Source organism: Candoia aspera, chromosome 6 (genome assembly GCF_035149785.1).
Source record: "Candoia aspera isolate rCanAsp1 chromosome 6, rCanAsp1.hap2, whole genome shotgun sequence".
Taxonomy (NCBI): Eukaryota; Metazoa; Chordata; class Lepidosauria; order Squamata; family Boidae; genus Candoia; species Candoia aspera.
The window spans coordinates 93,793,203-93,809,849 of record NC_086158.1 but is presented as its reverse complement, the minus strand read 5'-3'; the positions used below and the strand labels follow the sequence as shown (position 1 = coordinate 93,809,849).

At 40.5% G+C, this 16,647-nt stretch overlaps 1 protein-coding gene across 5 annotated transcripts in view; it reads right to left on the bottom strand.

The window, feature by feature from the left end:
- The window catches only part of ZMIZ1 (zinc finger MIZ-type containing 1), a 430,047-nt gene that overhangs the window by 14,425 nt on the left and 398,975 nt on the right, over positions 1-16,647 (bottom strand). For all 5 annotated transcript variants that reach the window (XM_063307691.1, XM_063307693.1, XM_063307694.1 and 2 more), the window contains 6 exons: positions 15,237-15,447; positions 12,622-12,727; positions 12,300-12,460; positions 8,143-8,210; positions 6,894-6,962; positions 5,295-5,542 (listed from right to left, as the gene is read on the bottom strand). In XM_063307691.1, the coding sequence (XP_063163761.1) occupies positions 5,295-5,542; positions 6,894-6,962; positions 8,143-8,210; positions 12,300-12,460; positions 12,622-12,727; positions 15,237-15,447 (863 nt within the window). The remainder of the gene's footprint in view (positions 1-5,294; positions 5,543-6,893; positions 6,963-8,142; positions 8,211-12,299; positions 12,461-12,621; positions 12,728-15,236; positions 15,448-16,647) is intronic.

Below are 16,647 nucleotides of genomic sequence, written 5' to 3'. Positions count from 1 at the left end.
TGGCTAACATAAAAAGGTTGATGTGGTAGAGTTCCTTTCTCGATAGCTTTCTTCAAAAACAGAGAAGATATGATCAGGATGCTGATCCTGAGAATCATGGGACTGAAGCGCAGCAGTATGAACCTCTGCTAAAAGTGGGGCTCATGTCATGCAGGAAGTAAGAAAGGAGAAAGAAACAGTAAACCAAAGAATTTAAAGACATTTGATGAGGAAAAAAAAACACTAATTTGCAAACCATCCTTGTTTCCACCAAATCCATACACCTATTCATCCATTGCCTTTAGTTCTTTAAAATCTTTATACTCCCTCAAGTTTCTCTTTTTATGAACCTAATCAACTCACAACTTTTTTGGTCTCCCCTTCCTCTCAACCCATTTGCTCTGTCTTCATATATTTGTTTTGTGACTCAATCCTCATTCAGTTTCTGTGCATGACCAAACCACCTCAGCATACCTACTGTGTTCGACTTTTGTATTCAGTCCATTCATTACTCAGACATTTTTGCTCCCATCTCTTTTTGCTTAACCCAACAAATTGCTTAAGTCGTACATTCTCAATGCATTCTATTCTAAGACTTGTAAATGTTAGTAGGAGGGTAGTGATTAGTATGTGGTCTGTTGCAAGGAATGAATTGAAATAAGTGTAAAGGGTTATGTAGAAGATGTGCTTACACGGAAGTGAGAATTGAGCATCTCAGCAGAGGCATCAAAGTAAGTTGAATGCAGTGAGAAAGGGGTGCTTAAGAAACAGAGGTGTCTACAGGGACCAGAAGAAATCAAGATGATGGTCACAACATGTAATCAAAGTCCCACCCTTTGATTGCATGATTGAAGCCACCACCTGGACTTTTTTGGGCATCCTTCTTGCAGATGGCACCCCTGTTGAGAAGTGTGTGTGAATAACTGGAGTATTTAGCAAATGGCTCAACACAGAATACAGAAGAAGCTAAAGGTATGATGACAGAGACAGAGATAGAGATAGAGACAGAGATATAGAGATATAGCACAGAAGTAGATGAATTTGTGTACCTTGGTTGATTATTTATTAAAAATACAAATACAAAAAACCCTTGCAAATGCTGGGTAGCATGGTCTGTTAAGAGGAACAACAGTTTGCTGAAAGAAGCGAAAAGGGTCTATGTATAATACTGTGCTTATTTTTCAACATGGTTTGCATGACCAAAAATGCATACACACTCACACTCTCAACAGTAGACCTCTAACATCACAACCAGAGGAACATCACATATCTTGGCCTTCTACTCTGCTGAATGTTGAAACATTTGCTAAATATTCCAGTTGTTCCCACACCTGCTTTACTTCGATCCTATACCACCAAAGAAGAAAGCTTCTGAGGGCAACTTCAGATGGTGGCCTCCTCATCCAATGAATTAAAGTCCATTCCAGCTTGCCCTCAACAGATTATTTTTCATGTTAAGAAAAGGGATGGAAGACCTGAAGTTAAAAGCTTGTATTTTCTCCCCTAAGATTCAAATGACCCTGGCCCTGTTGGCCTTCCAAAAAGCCTTGAAGACCTGATTTTCTCCCCAGGTCCAGAGAGTTGCATGAGCCCATCCTGAAATGACTTTGGATTGGCATATGTGGTGATTTGAATTCAGTTATCCTGCACTGTGATATTTTGCATATTTTGTTATTCGTTTTTCTGGTTTTCATCATAAGTAAGCCACCTAGAGTCACTATTAGTGAGTTTGGTGGCCATATCAATTATATAAAGAAACAGATAGATAATATAGGGTGAAATCTGCTGTCCTTCCCCTAAAATTCTGTGAATGAGGCAGGACAATTTTGTAATAAAAGTCACATTTGGATGTATCCAACAATAATCAGTTAACAAACTGAGAAGCTGGAAGTTAATGTTGAACTGAGAAGCTGGAGACAACAGGGAAGGAAGGGAAGGGAAGAACACTTGGGATCTATCCTTAATAAAAGATAATTACTTCAGAGATAGAGAGCCACTGTGGTGTAGTGGTTAAGGCACCAGGGTAGAAATGGGGAGACGGAGAGTTCTAGTCCTGCCTTAGGCACAAAGTCAGCTAGGTGACCTTGGGCCAGTCACTCTCTCTCAGCCCTAGGAAGAAGGAGGCAAGGGCAAGCCATTTCTGAAAAACCTTGCCAAGAAACCTGCAGGTAGTCCAGGCAGTCTCCAAGAATCGGACATGATTGAACGGATTTTTAAAAAAACCCTTCAGAGATAACCAGTCATTTTTCTGTAGTCCAACATTCTTATTTTTTAACATTTTTAATGAATTGTCAGAGCCTATCTATATGAAATGCAAGTGAAAGTTGGACTTCGAAGAAGCAAGATAGGAAGTGCATTGTCACTTTTGAAGTTGGTGTTGGAGAAGACTCCTGAGAATGCTATGGACAGCCAAGAAAAAACAATGGATCATTGAACAAATCAACCCAGAGTTCTCACTCAAGGCACAAATGACCAAGCTCAAATGATCTTCTTTGGACACATTATGAGAAGACCTAATTCTCTGGAGAAGGCTCTAATGCTGGGAAAGATTTTCTTTCCTTCTAGAAGGAAAGAAAAGGATGACCACCAGCAAGGTGGATGAACTCAGTTACAGTGGTGATGATGCACCATTGGAAGATCTGAAGGACCAGGTTAGGAACAGATGGTCATGGGGAAAATCTATCTGTGTGGTCACTAAGAGTTGATACTAACTTTATAGCACATAGTCAATAAATTGATCAATTGGTCACTAAACTGTCTGAAATTTTATCCAATTTTCTATGCCATAATAGGTTCCTGATGGTATTGGGACTTATTTGTGTTTTATATTTCACATGGTCCTATCTGTGTTCCTTCAGACAGGTTCTTGAAATTGATGTACAAATATAAGGGCACATTCAGGGATTGCTTGATTTCCTGAGATATATCTCTTGTCCAGCCGATTCTCTCCAATCCAATGTCACAGGGCTGCAATTACTTCCTTATTATTCCCATTACAGCCTGAATATTTCAGTTAAATCTTTTAAACTACAAGGGCAGCCTTTGTGGTTTCCAGGAAGCCAAAGAGGAACAAAAACCACTATGTCAGTCATTGAACTGGATCACACGGAGCCTTGAAAATGCGTCATACCTGGAGGGGATGTCATGTTGTCAGCTGAAGAGCAGAAGCTTTGCCTCCTTCAAGCCAAACAGAGAGTCTGATGGGACTTGCATTGTTGACTTTCCAGCACTAGCTTATACTGAGAAGTTTAATCTCAGGCAAACAGAAGCTATTAGCTGTGAAAGAATATTTTTTTCAAGGAAGCTGGGGCTTAAGTTAGTGATGTTAATACAGCAGTGGCTCACTCGTTCTTACTTTGCTAATCTGCTGAGGTTGCCTTATCCCTATCCACTTTATCTGGGGTGATGTCACAAAATACACTAGAGTTTTCTTCAGAGAGATACGTACAAGCTACAGGTCTTGCCCTGCTCAGCCTAATACTACTGCCACCTTTCTCAGTACCCATTTAAGGAGAGGATGTTACAATCCCATATCTTGTGCTTTAATCCAAAGTTTGCTTGGACTTGGAAGTTAAGAAGAATCTACTTACTTAATTACTTACTTATTTATTAATCAAATTTATCACCGCCCATCTCCCAAAATGGACTCTTTTAGTTAGCTTTTGGCAGAAGATCACCAAGATATTTGGAAAATAAAATACCTGCACATTTGGGGGAAAAAAATCCTGAAAAAAGGCAAGGCTGGACCATTTGAATATTGTTGTGAAGAAAACATCATGGTTGTGTCCATGGAGTCACCAGTCAAGTGTGACTCAGGAGACAAATGCAACCATGGATAATTACTTCTACATCAATCATACAAAACTGGGTGACCAGCATCTTGGTTCATGATGGCTTTCTAAAGTTCTTCTCAGCAGGGCCTGAGGAAAGGCACTGAGGAATTAAGTATTCAGTGAAATAAGACACACACAAAAAGAGAGCTAGGCATCTTGGCAAAGTGTGTGACCAACAAATCACTTCAATGAGAACATTGGCAAAGTCCACATAACCCACACATCCTTAATTGCTTTGTTTGGCTCTGGCTTAGCATTTTTGGCAGCCAGCTGTGGTTTATCCAATAAACCATTGGTTAAGCAAATTTTGGCTTTGCATCATGTGTGAACCCAATCCACATTTTGGATTAAGACAAGGAAGGAGGAGAGCTGATTGCTCTTCAACTTCAACTGTGTAAATTTGGAGGAAAGGACATTTAGGACACAGGACTTGAAAGTACAGCAGCGGTCTGCTGGTGAGGCTTCTTCATGCTGGAAATGGGGACAATTAAGAAGCTTTTTGCCTTTACCTCAGATGTTTCTTTCAGGGTCTCTGTGATGGAGAACTACAAGCTAGCAACCTACAATTAAGATGTCACTTGAAGAGACAGCTGGAAAATCAGCTCTAAATGGCTGACCTGCTCTTGAGCTCTGTGACTGAATTTGCTAACACAGTTCTCAAGAGACTAATATTGCATCTGCTTGCTCATTTACAAAATGACTAATGACCAAATCTGTTGGTCTCCCTAAAACCCTGATAATAGCTGGTCTATTTGGTTAAAGGATTTGCTATTTAAATACACTTTCTCACCAGTTGTTACCTTATCTGGGATTGGAAGTTAAAAAGAGTTTGGCATGGTTAATACTACAATGGGAAACCACCAGAGAATTCTAGGGAAGGATGTATGGATTGATGAATAGACAGACAGACAATGGCAAAGCATTTCCATTTTGTTGCCAAAAAAACTACTTGGATATTCCAGGAGTTGAGCTTGACTCTCAGGAGACTTAATTCATTTACCCTAGAATTTCTGCTAAAGGGTAATTCATAGTTTGCCAGTCCTAGCTATATATTTTTAAGCTCTGGGTAGCCTCATACAAAAACATGTCAATTCCAAAGCAAGTATGAACTTGGGGTAGAAATCTACCTGTCTTCTATTTGCTTATCATTATGGATGAGGATGCAATATAAATGCTGTATACGTAAGTCACAGTTATTTATTTATTGGATTTTGAGGCCACCTGACTCTAAAAAGATGCTGGGTGGCTTACAATAAATATACGTATGAGCCATCTGTTTTTTTTAAAGAGCAGGGAAAGTTCACATAGAGGGCTAGGTCAGGCCAGCTCACTGGGCCTCACTGAAGGATCAAGAAATTAGTGGAGATATTCCACTAACGTGTCTAAGATCAAGGGCCTGGGAGAGGAAAAAGTATCTCTAGATATTTCTGAGTGACTTGGCTCTTTTGAGAATCAGTTACATAAATCAAATGTTAAACTCACCTTGGCTACTGTATTCATTGGAATTGGTGCCACCAGGTGGTGGTGGAATTGATGGGTAAGGAGATGGACCTGGACCCAAGGCAGCAATCATCTCCATCACATTAGGCATGATCATCTGGCTAGGACTCATGGTTTTAAACCTTTTAGAAGGAATGCCATCTGGATCATCCTTGATGTGAATGTCTGACTTGATTGGAACAGGTCTCCAGCTGCATGTTGGGTCAATTGTGACTTCCTCAAACTCAGAGCTGTAAAACACAGTACATTTTATAATACTAATAGCTCTCAATATAGCACATACATTTTAGATGTTAGTAATACCATAATCATATTGAAGTCATCAAGTCCAATAGCCTACCCTGTGCAGGAATCCAAATTAAAACATTCCGAACAAACGGACTATCTAGCCTCTGCTTGAACACGCCCAAAGAAAGAAAGCCCACCAACTCTCTTTTTAATCATTTGTACATGTTAGGTCCACAAGCCCATGTGTCTTTAAAAGCTCTGCTTGGATAGTTCAGAATAGAAACTCATGATCAGTTATTGGCTTTGTTCATATTCATATTCACAGAATTGTTGAGTTTCAAGGAAGAATATAGGGCAATCTAGTCCAACTCTCTGCTCAGTTCAGGACAACTAGAGCATTTCTGGTATCATCTCTGTCTGAAGACCTCTAATGAAGGAAAACTCACCACATCATGTGGCAGCACTTACTGGCTTGCACAGTCTTACCTAAACTTTCTTCCTTGAAGTTTTCCCCCATTGTTTATAGTTCTGCCCTCTGTGACAATAAAAATTAAGTCCACTCCTTCTTCTGTGTGACAACCCTTCAGATATTTGAAAACTGCTATCAGTCTTTTTTTTCTTAAACATACCCAGATTCTTTCATCATTCCTCATACGGCTTGGTTTCCAGACCCTTCTCTGAATTTTCTCCTAACTGGCACCGCCCTTTTAGAATTGTGATGCCCAAACCTGGACACAATACTATAAGGAGGTCTGACCAGGGAAGAATAAAGTAGAGCTATAACTTCCCATGATCTGGACTCTGTGCTTCCCTTACTGTACCCCAAGATATAACTGGCTTTTTCAGTAGTTGCATCACATGCACTGCAACTCATTGTAAGACAGTGTTATCACCTTGCTAAGGTGGCCGTACTCCTTTCAGAACAAAGAGATTCTTTCATCTGCATAACTCTTCACCCACTAATCAGATATCCTTGCAAGTAGCAGGAGAAAGGCAAACTCATTAGACAGTCTAGTCAGATGTGCTAGTTACTACGTTAGCCAACTTTAAATCTGGTTGCTGTTGATTAGAATCAGCCACCAATCCTTTGATACGTTCCCCATTTTCTCTCCTCCTTGCTGACTTAAAGCTGAAAAGAACCTCCACATTAATATTCACAATTCAGGAAAGATCTTTGGAGGCCACAATGCACATACAGTAGGAGGAAAACATGCTCTGAGATAATGAGATTTTACTGAACTTGCCTTCTAAAATTCTACATTGGAACAGACTCTAGAAAAAGGCCCACCAATAATTAGAATAGGTGAGTGCATATAACAGAGGCCCAGTTTTCAAAACTGAAGTTACACTTACTTTTGTATAGCGTTCAAAATACCCCACATATATTGATCCACCTCAAGGCCCTCCAGCAGAGCTGTTTTACTGGAAGAGAAAATGGTACATACGTTTAGGTATTTGCATTGCATCTGCCATATGATATTGGTTTCTAGAGGGACATAAAATAAAAACCTGGTCCCGTGCCTCAAAGAACTTACAATTTAAGTTTAACTGGGGTGGGAGCAATGGAGGCTTAAATCAGCAGTGCCTCATATTGTGAGATAGGCCCTCCTTGGAAGGTCCTTAAAAACCCTTAAAAACAATCAAAATATGAAACTGCAAGATACAGGTGTCCTAATAAGGAGATCCTACTTATTCTCACTGGATTCATAGAAGGGACTGCACCATCATGTCCCATTTCTTTGAGAAGAAAGTGTCTCAGAAAAGAGTTATTGCTTCCCCTCCACCCAGCCTATCTATCCTAAGAAACTACCCAGCTCATGATTTTAGGAAGGGTTAGTGGTAACCTGTCCTAGTCTTCCAAATATCCTGGTGAGATAACTGCACATCTCAACAACTGCAGTTTTCGTGGTTGTGCCAGAATCTCTGCATAGCTCATCCTATTAGCTCATGATGGGAATTTTGTTGGAAAAAGATGGGATCAATTTAAAAAAGCACACTAAATTTGGTTTGAGTTAAACACAGCTGATATTATTACTCCCGATTTATTGAAATGTTCTGAAATTATAATTTAGTGGCAATTTTTGGGAGGGTTCTTGATGCCGGTCCATCAGAGATTTACAGGTTGCTCATCTCTGCCTTAAAACAACCTACAGCTTTACATTAGAGAGGAAAGGCATTGGAACCAGGGAGGTATCCCTCATTATACTTGCTATTTTTGAACAAAATCCTTAACATTTGTAGGAAATCTGGCTGATTTTGTCTGGGCTAAGCTGGGTCAGATCTGTAGCTGGATAGATCACCAGGAAATGCCAGAGTTATAGGCTAGACTGGGAAGTTGAAAGAACCAACAAACTCTGCAGTATATTGTTGCCAAGAAAACTGCATGGGTATGTCCAAGTAAACACCAAGAATTCAGTTGACTCGGCAGTCAACTTTTCAAGCAGCATAGCTACAAAAAGGTCTTAAGCAAAGCTATTTACCACAAATTTTTATTCTGTTAGGCTAACTATGTTACATTTCTGTTTTCATTGGAGCAAAATGGAAGTATAATTGTTTTCATTTTGATATTACCATACATTTTGCCATGAATATTGGCACTCACTTGCATACAGGGCATCTCCACGTGCCTCGTTCACAGTTCAGCTGGAGGTAGGATTCCAGATCAAAGCACTGTATTAAAAAAGGGGGGGAAATCTTAATTAAACTGTTGTGCAGCTGAAGATGTGACTACAAAGACGATCTTCCCATTGGGTGAGCATGAAAAAGAGAAGCCTTTCCATCAAGTGCACGTCAGGAAGAAAAAAGCTCTGCACATCGGGGTGTGCTTCAAACTGCGACAAGAATATTAATAGTTTTAATCATTAAAAACACTAGGATCCAAAGTTATAGGAGAAGAAAACTGTTCTTTTAAGCACATATCTGTTGAAAAACTTCTCCTAAGGTTTGGGGTGGGAAACATAGATTATATTCTAAAAAACTGCAATGGTGGGTAGCGGAAACATCCAACTGGGTTGAGGGAATTAGAACCCAAATACACCCAAGGAATATTGGCAGATTTTGGGGGGCTGGGGAGAAGATTCCAAGATACGTGGCATGTATAAATCTTAACAATGTCAAGAGTACCCCACCATGAAATAGCCCCATAGGAACTCAGGGAGGTTGAAGGCCAAGCTGTTGGAAAGATCGTTCATTTGTAAGCCACCCAGAGTCACTTTTATAGTGAGAGGGGTGGTGTATAAATTTAATAATAAAATTTTATTTCTGGGAGAAACTGGGGTTAAAGGGCAGGAATAGCTCAGAAGTGCTTTAAGGAAGGTTTTGGGGACACTCATTCTAATGTCTTCTGGGTACCAGCATACAATGTTTTTGTTTTCCCAGGGTTTCAGCATCAGGTTAATTAGCATTTTAGTATTAAGCTATTACAACTATTGGTTGGTTGTTCACTCTGAGTTACTGTTTTTAGTTCTTCTGTATGTTCAATTTACTTTAAATCCTACTGGCAACTGAATATGTTGCATATGGATTTTACTGTTCACTCTGTGTTGCTTAGAGAATGGTACTTAACCAAGCAACTAACAGATAGCTAAAAGCATATATTTAAACAGGTACAGCTTAAGAACAGTTTATTTTTCCAGATAGGATACAGTGGAAATTACTTTTAAAGCTCCCCAGGGCTGATGTGAAAGCTCCAAAAAAGTCAGTGAGAAGTCCAAAAGTTTAATTGGATAATCTGGCAAAAAGGCATTTGTCCAAAAAACTCCTCCCAATTATAAATAAGGAATCACTGGGGGAAAGAAGGGAAAATGTATACAATTTAATGCAGCTTAAACATGTTCAAGTAGCCATGACTGTGTGATTGAAGCCCCATCCCATTGCAGCTGCTATCTTAACTTTGCTCCAAAGTCAAGATAGCAGCCGCAATAACTTTGGAGCCGCGATAAACAGATGCCCTTCTGGATGCAGGAGAAGACAGTTTTTCTGGAGGGCTTTTAAATTAAAAACTTGGTTAAGGTGATGCCAACTTGTGAATTTTTGTGTCTGTGTGCTGCACTGTTTTTAGACTGAATGTTGGCTTAATTGATTTTTCCTGGATGTTTCAAATATTTTACATATCACCAAGAGCCTCACAATTTCAGCAGCTTCAAATATTTTTCAGTTTCAAATATTTTATATATCAACAAGAGCCTTACAATTTCTATAAAAAGAAATCAGTCAAATAATTTGTATTGTACCATGGTCCCACACAATCCTATTGATCCTTTAGAGCAAAAGAGACATATTTAAAGTATTGTTATAGTTAAGTAATTGTATATTTTGCAATGTGAGATTTGTGCATCTTTTGATCATTTGTGTTATTGTTATTCAGAATGTGTTAATGTGTTATTGTAGTTCAGAATGTCTACTGTTTATGACTGTTAGTTTTCCTTGATCAAGGATTATTACATGAAGCATGTCAGGAAATAGAAATTGTAGAATAACTGCTTTATCGTCATTGTGGTCTTTTATTGTATGTATTTTTCCCTTGAACATCTCATGTCCTGTTATGAGAAGGAATGTGCAAAGATGAGAAACTTGATTTAAAATAAACAATTAGAATGCAACATCCTTGAAATTTTGTATTTATCACAAAAATCAAATAATTGATTCAAAAGAGAAAAAAAGAATATGTAGGTGAATAAATAGACATTTACTGTTGCATTAGTAGCCTTAGATTGCATTTTGTTTATTAATTCTTCCACAACCACCAAAGTGTTTTATGATTCCAGGGTTCAATATACATAACACTTGCCAACAAGACCTGCCAATACCAGTCCCTGGTTAGCTCTAGAGCAAATGTGAAAAAGCTGCATTTTCAATGGATTCTCAACAAAAATTAATTCCCCAACCCACCTCTTTTTTCCAGTTCTTTGGGAACTGAGAACTCATCTAAAGTTGGGCAATAAATTCATTCTCTGAAGGACAGATACTTACTAAGATCATGGTGTTGACTTGTGGATTGTTTTCAACTTGTGCCGGTCACAGTGTGCCTGTGGGTCCTTTAGAAGCTGGATGTGCTTTTACCATTGAGGAGGACCATTGCAACATGACAACAGAGAAAGTGGTGGCTTTTATGGCTCTTTTACTATAGGCAATTATTCATGGCAAGTAGGAATTTCTATTTATAGATGTGTTAATTTCTGCCAGCCTCTTTCTCAGAGCTATTTACTAAGAATCACCCTCTCCCATGGAAAGCTACCAGCTCCCCTCCACTTTCACCTCCCTCCCCCTTGGTTCCTCACTGAGAGAGAGATAGGAAGGGAATTAAATGTATTACTATGGAGCGTGCTCAGCATATCTTGCCTTCTTGGATCTCATCAGCCAACCCTCTGTGCAGACGTTGCATGATGCACCACTCCCATTTAGGTCTTCTTCCTCTGGGTCTTCTGCCCAGCTCCTCCTGGTCTGGAGTTCCCTGAAGACTCCACATGTTTGTCTGCAGGGAACCATCACCTTCTGCCCTAGTCTGTCTGTCTTGGGTTTAGGTATAGTTTGGCCTTCTCTCTGGGGTTTTGCTTCTCTTCTACCAAGGGAAGCCACTGCCTTCTCCGTCCCAGGGCCAAGAAATTGCCATTGCACACACAAACTCTCCTATACTCTTACTACAATGTTTCTCTCTAGCCAAAATTGTAACTCAGTCTCTTCTGCCACACTTGCTAAAATGTGGCACGTATCTCTCCGTTTCTCTCCTCTCTCTCCCTCCACAGGTCAGACCAGCAGCATGTCCCCCAACCACTGAGGTGGTGGGCTTCCCCCTATATACAAGGCTTGGCCAATGGGAATGCTGCCTACATCTGCCTCACAACAGCCTGGCTTCAAGCCAGATCAACTCATCAGCCCTTGTCCCAGCACACCTGCACTCCAAGGCCGTACTTCAGCTTCTTCTCCACATTTTTCTCTCTCCTTCTGCTGACTCATGCCAACCCCACAACAGCCAAGGCAGGCCACTAAAATCCACGTGCCACAGTGTCTGACCAAAACAAGCCTGCTACTCATACCTAGTAGCTCAATAATGCTCCAGGTTTTGCCACTCTGCTTGAGACTGTGAAGATAGGGTGTAGTCAAGGACATAATATTTAGCTGATGAGCTAGGAATGGGCTACTTTCCTGAATGTGCCTGATCTTGAAAGCTAAATAGATAGAGTTTATGCAGTGTACACAATTTGATTGGGATGCTCTGGATTAACTGAGCAATCAAGAAGGTGAGAACCTGGAAAATGGCATTTCCAGTGCAATCTCCTCACTTTGGAATAGCTTATTTCATGAGGACAGCCTAGTCCCCACCCTTTTATCCTGTAGGAAACAGGTAAACATCATCCCTTTCAATATTGCTTTGGAGGAGTGAGTTTCATGGAAGACAGCAGCCAACTTTTAAGAATTTTAAAGATTTCAATACTTATGGGATTTTATGGATACTTCTCATGTAGGCTGCCCAGAGTTGTCTGAGTAGGCAGCATACAAATCATCATCATCATCATCACATAAAACAGCAGAGCCCATCCTGGGTAGTATTTGGATGGGACGAATATTGACTGCAGCTTGGAAGCTTAGATGTGCCTTCTCTGTCATAGTGGAACATCTCATGGTGGTCTTGTGGAAGAGTCTGTTGGCCTTCTGAAAGGCCTTTTAGAAGGCAGTGAAAACCTGGTGAAAACCCCACTGGGCCAGGATGTTAATGGAATTGCATCAGCTTGCATTAATGGGACACGAGAAGGCACTTACCTGTACGTGTTTGCAATCATGACCTCTTGCTGGAAGCTGGATCCGCCGGAACGTGATTGGGCATTTGAGAGAGACTTTGATCGCTGTCTGCTCTACTCCATCCTCTCCGTTGAGGGGTGCATTGCCCGAGGAGGCGGCCACGCTGCTAAAATTTCTCTTGACTGTTTCAAAAAAGGGGATGAGAATGGAATTCATGCTGAGTACTCTCTCAACTGCACCGCACACATCCTTTGCTTGACAGAGACTTTCCCAGAAGAGTTTGGAGTTCATGTCCTGCATTTCAGGCCACTTACATAAAAGTAAAGCACACTGTTCTACTCACTTTTTGTGATACAGTGTTCGGCTGGAAGCAGGCGTTTCTTTAATAAGCCCTGAAGAACAGAACGCACTGAAGGCCGGTGTACTAGCTGCAAAACAAACAGATGGGACTGGGGGGAGGGGAAATAAAAATTCAGTTATCTGTAGCGGATCCACGGCCATTAAATCATAGCATCTGCTTTGGATGCTGTATGGAAGAAGTTAGACAGCAAAGTTAGAAAGGCTCCCTATCTGAGGGCATTTTATCTTACTGAAGCATCCCCCAGTGGAAAAAAAAAATCTCTTTTGGAGTGCTAGCCCATTTCAGAATAGTGACATGAGGATCTTCACAGTAATAGCTCCAGTTTGTTGGATTTTTTTTGTGATGGAGATGTTGGTATGGTCCATCTGAGCCACGCTGAGGAGCAGCCTTCAGTAGCTTCAAACAACGTCTCAGTGAAGACACTTGTCAGCCCCGCTACTTAGACCAGACCAGGAAATCGACTCCAAAGGAAGGTGGGATCACGGAAGCGGGCCTTCTCTGCAATAGCACCTGCCTTTTGGAACATTCTCCCCCCGGAGTTGAGGCAGGTCCCCTCACTCTTGGACTTCCAAAAAAAAATTAAAAACCTGGCTCTGTCAACATGCCTGGGGCGCGAAAGATAATAGTTCTTCTTGGGGATGTTTAGCTCCCTAGAATTGCCCTTTTTGCTTGTGGATAGAGAGAATATCTTAGCCATCTGGATTTTCTTATATTTTAACATACTTAAATTTTTATGTTATTGATATTATTGTATAACATTTATGTTATATTATGGTTGTTTTTATTGTGAACTGCCCAGAGTCCCTCCTTGTGGGGGAGATGGGCAGTGATAAATTTGATAAATAAAATAATAAATATGGCTAAAACTACCTTTATTGAGATGGCCTGTAATAACAACATCTTGCAAGCCTGATTGTGCTGTACCCTTCTTACACTCCAATGAATCAGGGAGAGGTCTGCTTGAGCTGCTTCTGAATGTTATCTTGTTTCTTGGGGCTTAAAACATGTTTCAGACCCTTTGGTCTAGATAACATTTCTTGCATATTTCCATCAAGGTCTTACTCTTTATGGTCTTGCAGCTATTAAACCCCTTCCTTCCTTCTCACCCCCAGTGGATGCCACTGGCTTGATTTATGGACACAACCATGCAATCCTTTGGGTCCAGTACTGAGTTTTGGTTAAATTTCTGTTTCTCCTAAAGCTGAGAGACATCATCGGGCAGCCCATTATAATAGGTTTTACTGGGGACTCTGTGGAGCACAGAATCTATTGACAGAGAAAAAGCATTTCCTATTAACACATGGATTTTTCAGGGAAGAAAATATACTTTCCTACTCAAGATTGTGATGATTCCATATGTCATTGCCTTTTATAAAGATTTTTCTTTTTTACTTCTTACTTGGCTCCAGAGGAATCTTTATCTTGAATATTTTGCTGAAAACAAACTTACAGCCAAAGATTTGGCTGGCAGAGACAACAGCTCAGTGAAGTAGCAAATTATAATATGTCGTGTTAATTAATTCCATAAAGCTTGGATTCATGATTCTAAATTTGAGTAGTTGATCCAATTCAATTATTTGCATAAGAGTTCTGGACTAGGTGTTCTTGGAGTATGAAAAATTGATCCTGCAGTTTTCTAAATCTTTCCCAGGATCTTTAGTGGGATGGACCCTAATTGTAGCTTCCTGGCTGAGTCCTAAAGTCAGAATAAGTACAAGATACTTTGGTGGGATGCGGTGGCGCTGCGAGTTAAACCGCTGAGCTGCCGATCGGAAGGTCGGTGGTTCGAAACCACGCGGCGGGGTGAGCTCCCATTGCTAGTCTCAGCTCCTGCTCACCTAGCAGTTCGAAAACATGCAAATGTGAGTAGATCAATAGGTACCGCTTCGGCGGGAAGGTAACGGCGTTCCGAGTCGTCATGCTGGCCACATGACCTGGAAAGTGTCTACGGACAACGCCGGCTCTAAGGCTTAGAAACGGAGATGAACACCGCCCCCTAGAGTCGGACACGACTGGACTTTACGTCAAGGGAAACCTTTACCTTTACCTTTACTTTGGTGTCCAAGACAGAAAATCCAAAGAATGTTAGAGATTACCATAAAAATATAATACTATGCTAAGCAATTAGCCATTTTCTGCCCTCTGATAGTATCCCAGTATCTACTAACAATAGTATTCAGCATGAGTCTGCCTACAGCTACTGAATATTTGAACCATTTCTGATTAATCATTACTAAACTTAAAATACAGTCCTGTGTAAGTCTGTGAGAGTGAGTGACTATGCATTTGAATACACACACAGACAACAAGCAGAAAAATAATTTTCGCTGAATTCAGTATAACTTCTCACCATATATGTGTTTGCAGACTGGTTCTCTAGATTTCAAAAAAAAAAATCATGGTGTAGAAACTGAAGTTGAAAAAAAAAACTGAGTTAGTTTGGCCTTCTGCAGAAATACAGCCAAAGGAGCACTACCAGCTGTGAAACACCAGTGAAAAATACCAGCAATGTGAGGTCTTGGTAGAACATTTCCTTAATCTAAAACTATTTCTGTACAGCCAAACCACAAAATTAACAAGAGTCATTAGGTACTTACACAACAGCATGCTGTGACGGTAATTTGAATCGTATTTCTTCCTGGCTGGCAAACGTGCTTGAGGTGCAGGGGTTTATGTGATGTCTTGTTGTCACCCCGTTCGATGGTAAGTGGAGTTGCATTGACGCTGACCTGGACCGATGCTGGCCAGTTAGTGTTCATCTGCCTGTCCTCATGGTGATAACACTTGAATTGTAACTCCAAGTCTGATCTGTCATAGAAAGCATGTTTGCATTGGTATAAGCAACTGCTTATCACACACATAAGGTAAATGAGGATTTGTCTTAGTTTTTAACTTTACCTTGAGCAACATAATCAACCGTAATTCTCTTTTAGACTGATTGAAAAATAAAAATATGATACAAATCTTCTCTGTGAAGACTTCCACATGCGGGAAAACCTCTTCTCTAGCTACAGAGACAAATCTAGTGTTCCTTATATCACCGCCAACAATCTGCTTGTTCACAAAGGGTGAAAATGAAGTTTTGGAGCTCCACTTGGACTAGAGGTCCTCATGGTCCTTTTCAACTCTACAGTTTATGATTCTATGAAGTTCCTGTGCTTTGGGAGAAACACACATTTGTGTGGTGACTCCCAACCCATTTTCCAGTTACAGAGTCTCGGTTTCTCCCATCTTGCTTCCCAGCCTGTTGACTGCAAAGTGCAAAAGTAAGAGTGCTAATTAAGATCACCGGACCAGGTCTGCCCTCTTTTGGAGATGGCTTGCAAACTCAGTAAGTTGAAAAATGTTAGGGTTCCATGACAGCTCTTTTTAGAAAGAAGAATGAATAGTTCCCGTAGAATTTCAAAATTGTGGGGTAGCCTCAGAAGTCTGGGGGAAGGAAAGTGCAGTCAAGAAGTCCTCAGTCAAAATTTAGAAATAAAGTAATATGAGAATCAGGCTGATATCCATCTTGAAAACCTGTCAAAACTGCTCTCTAACTTATACCTAACTCAATCAAGGCAGAGTGGTTTTGAGTTTCTTCCTTATGCTTTCTACCTTCCGATAACTCAAAAACTTTTTCTGTAACAGCTTGGCATTCTCTGCACCCAACCCATATTCCATCACACATACATTGCCCCTTACAACTCTATGGTGCCCTGTCCCCAATTGGAATTCAAAGCAGCTGGATCTGATCAACTCGATCTGCAAAAATTTGTACGAACTGTTCTACACACAGGAAGAAATGTGGCAGTGTATGGATAAGCAACATGAGACTTGTCTCTTTCTCTTTTGTTTTGTTTCTACCAACATAAAACAGGACTGAAACTGGTTTTCAAACCTCTGCTTGATCTGATTTGCTCCAGTGTGCTCAAAACTGCACTTCAGCTGTCACCCCTTCTGCTTGTCCTCTGACTGCAAAGGGAGAACCTCACAGCAGAAGTTCCTTCAGAGATGCTTGATGTGAAC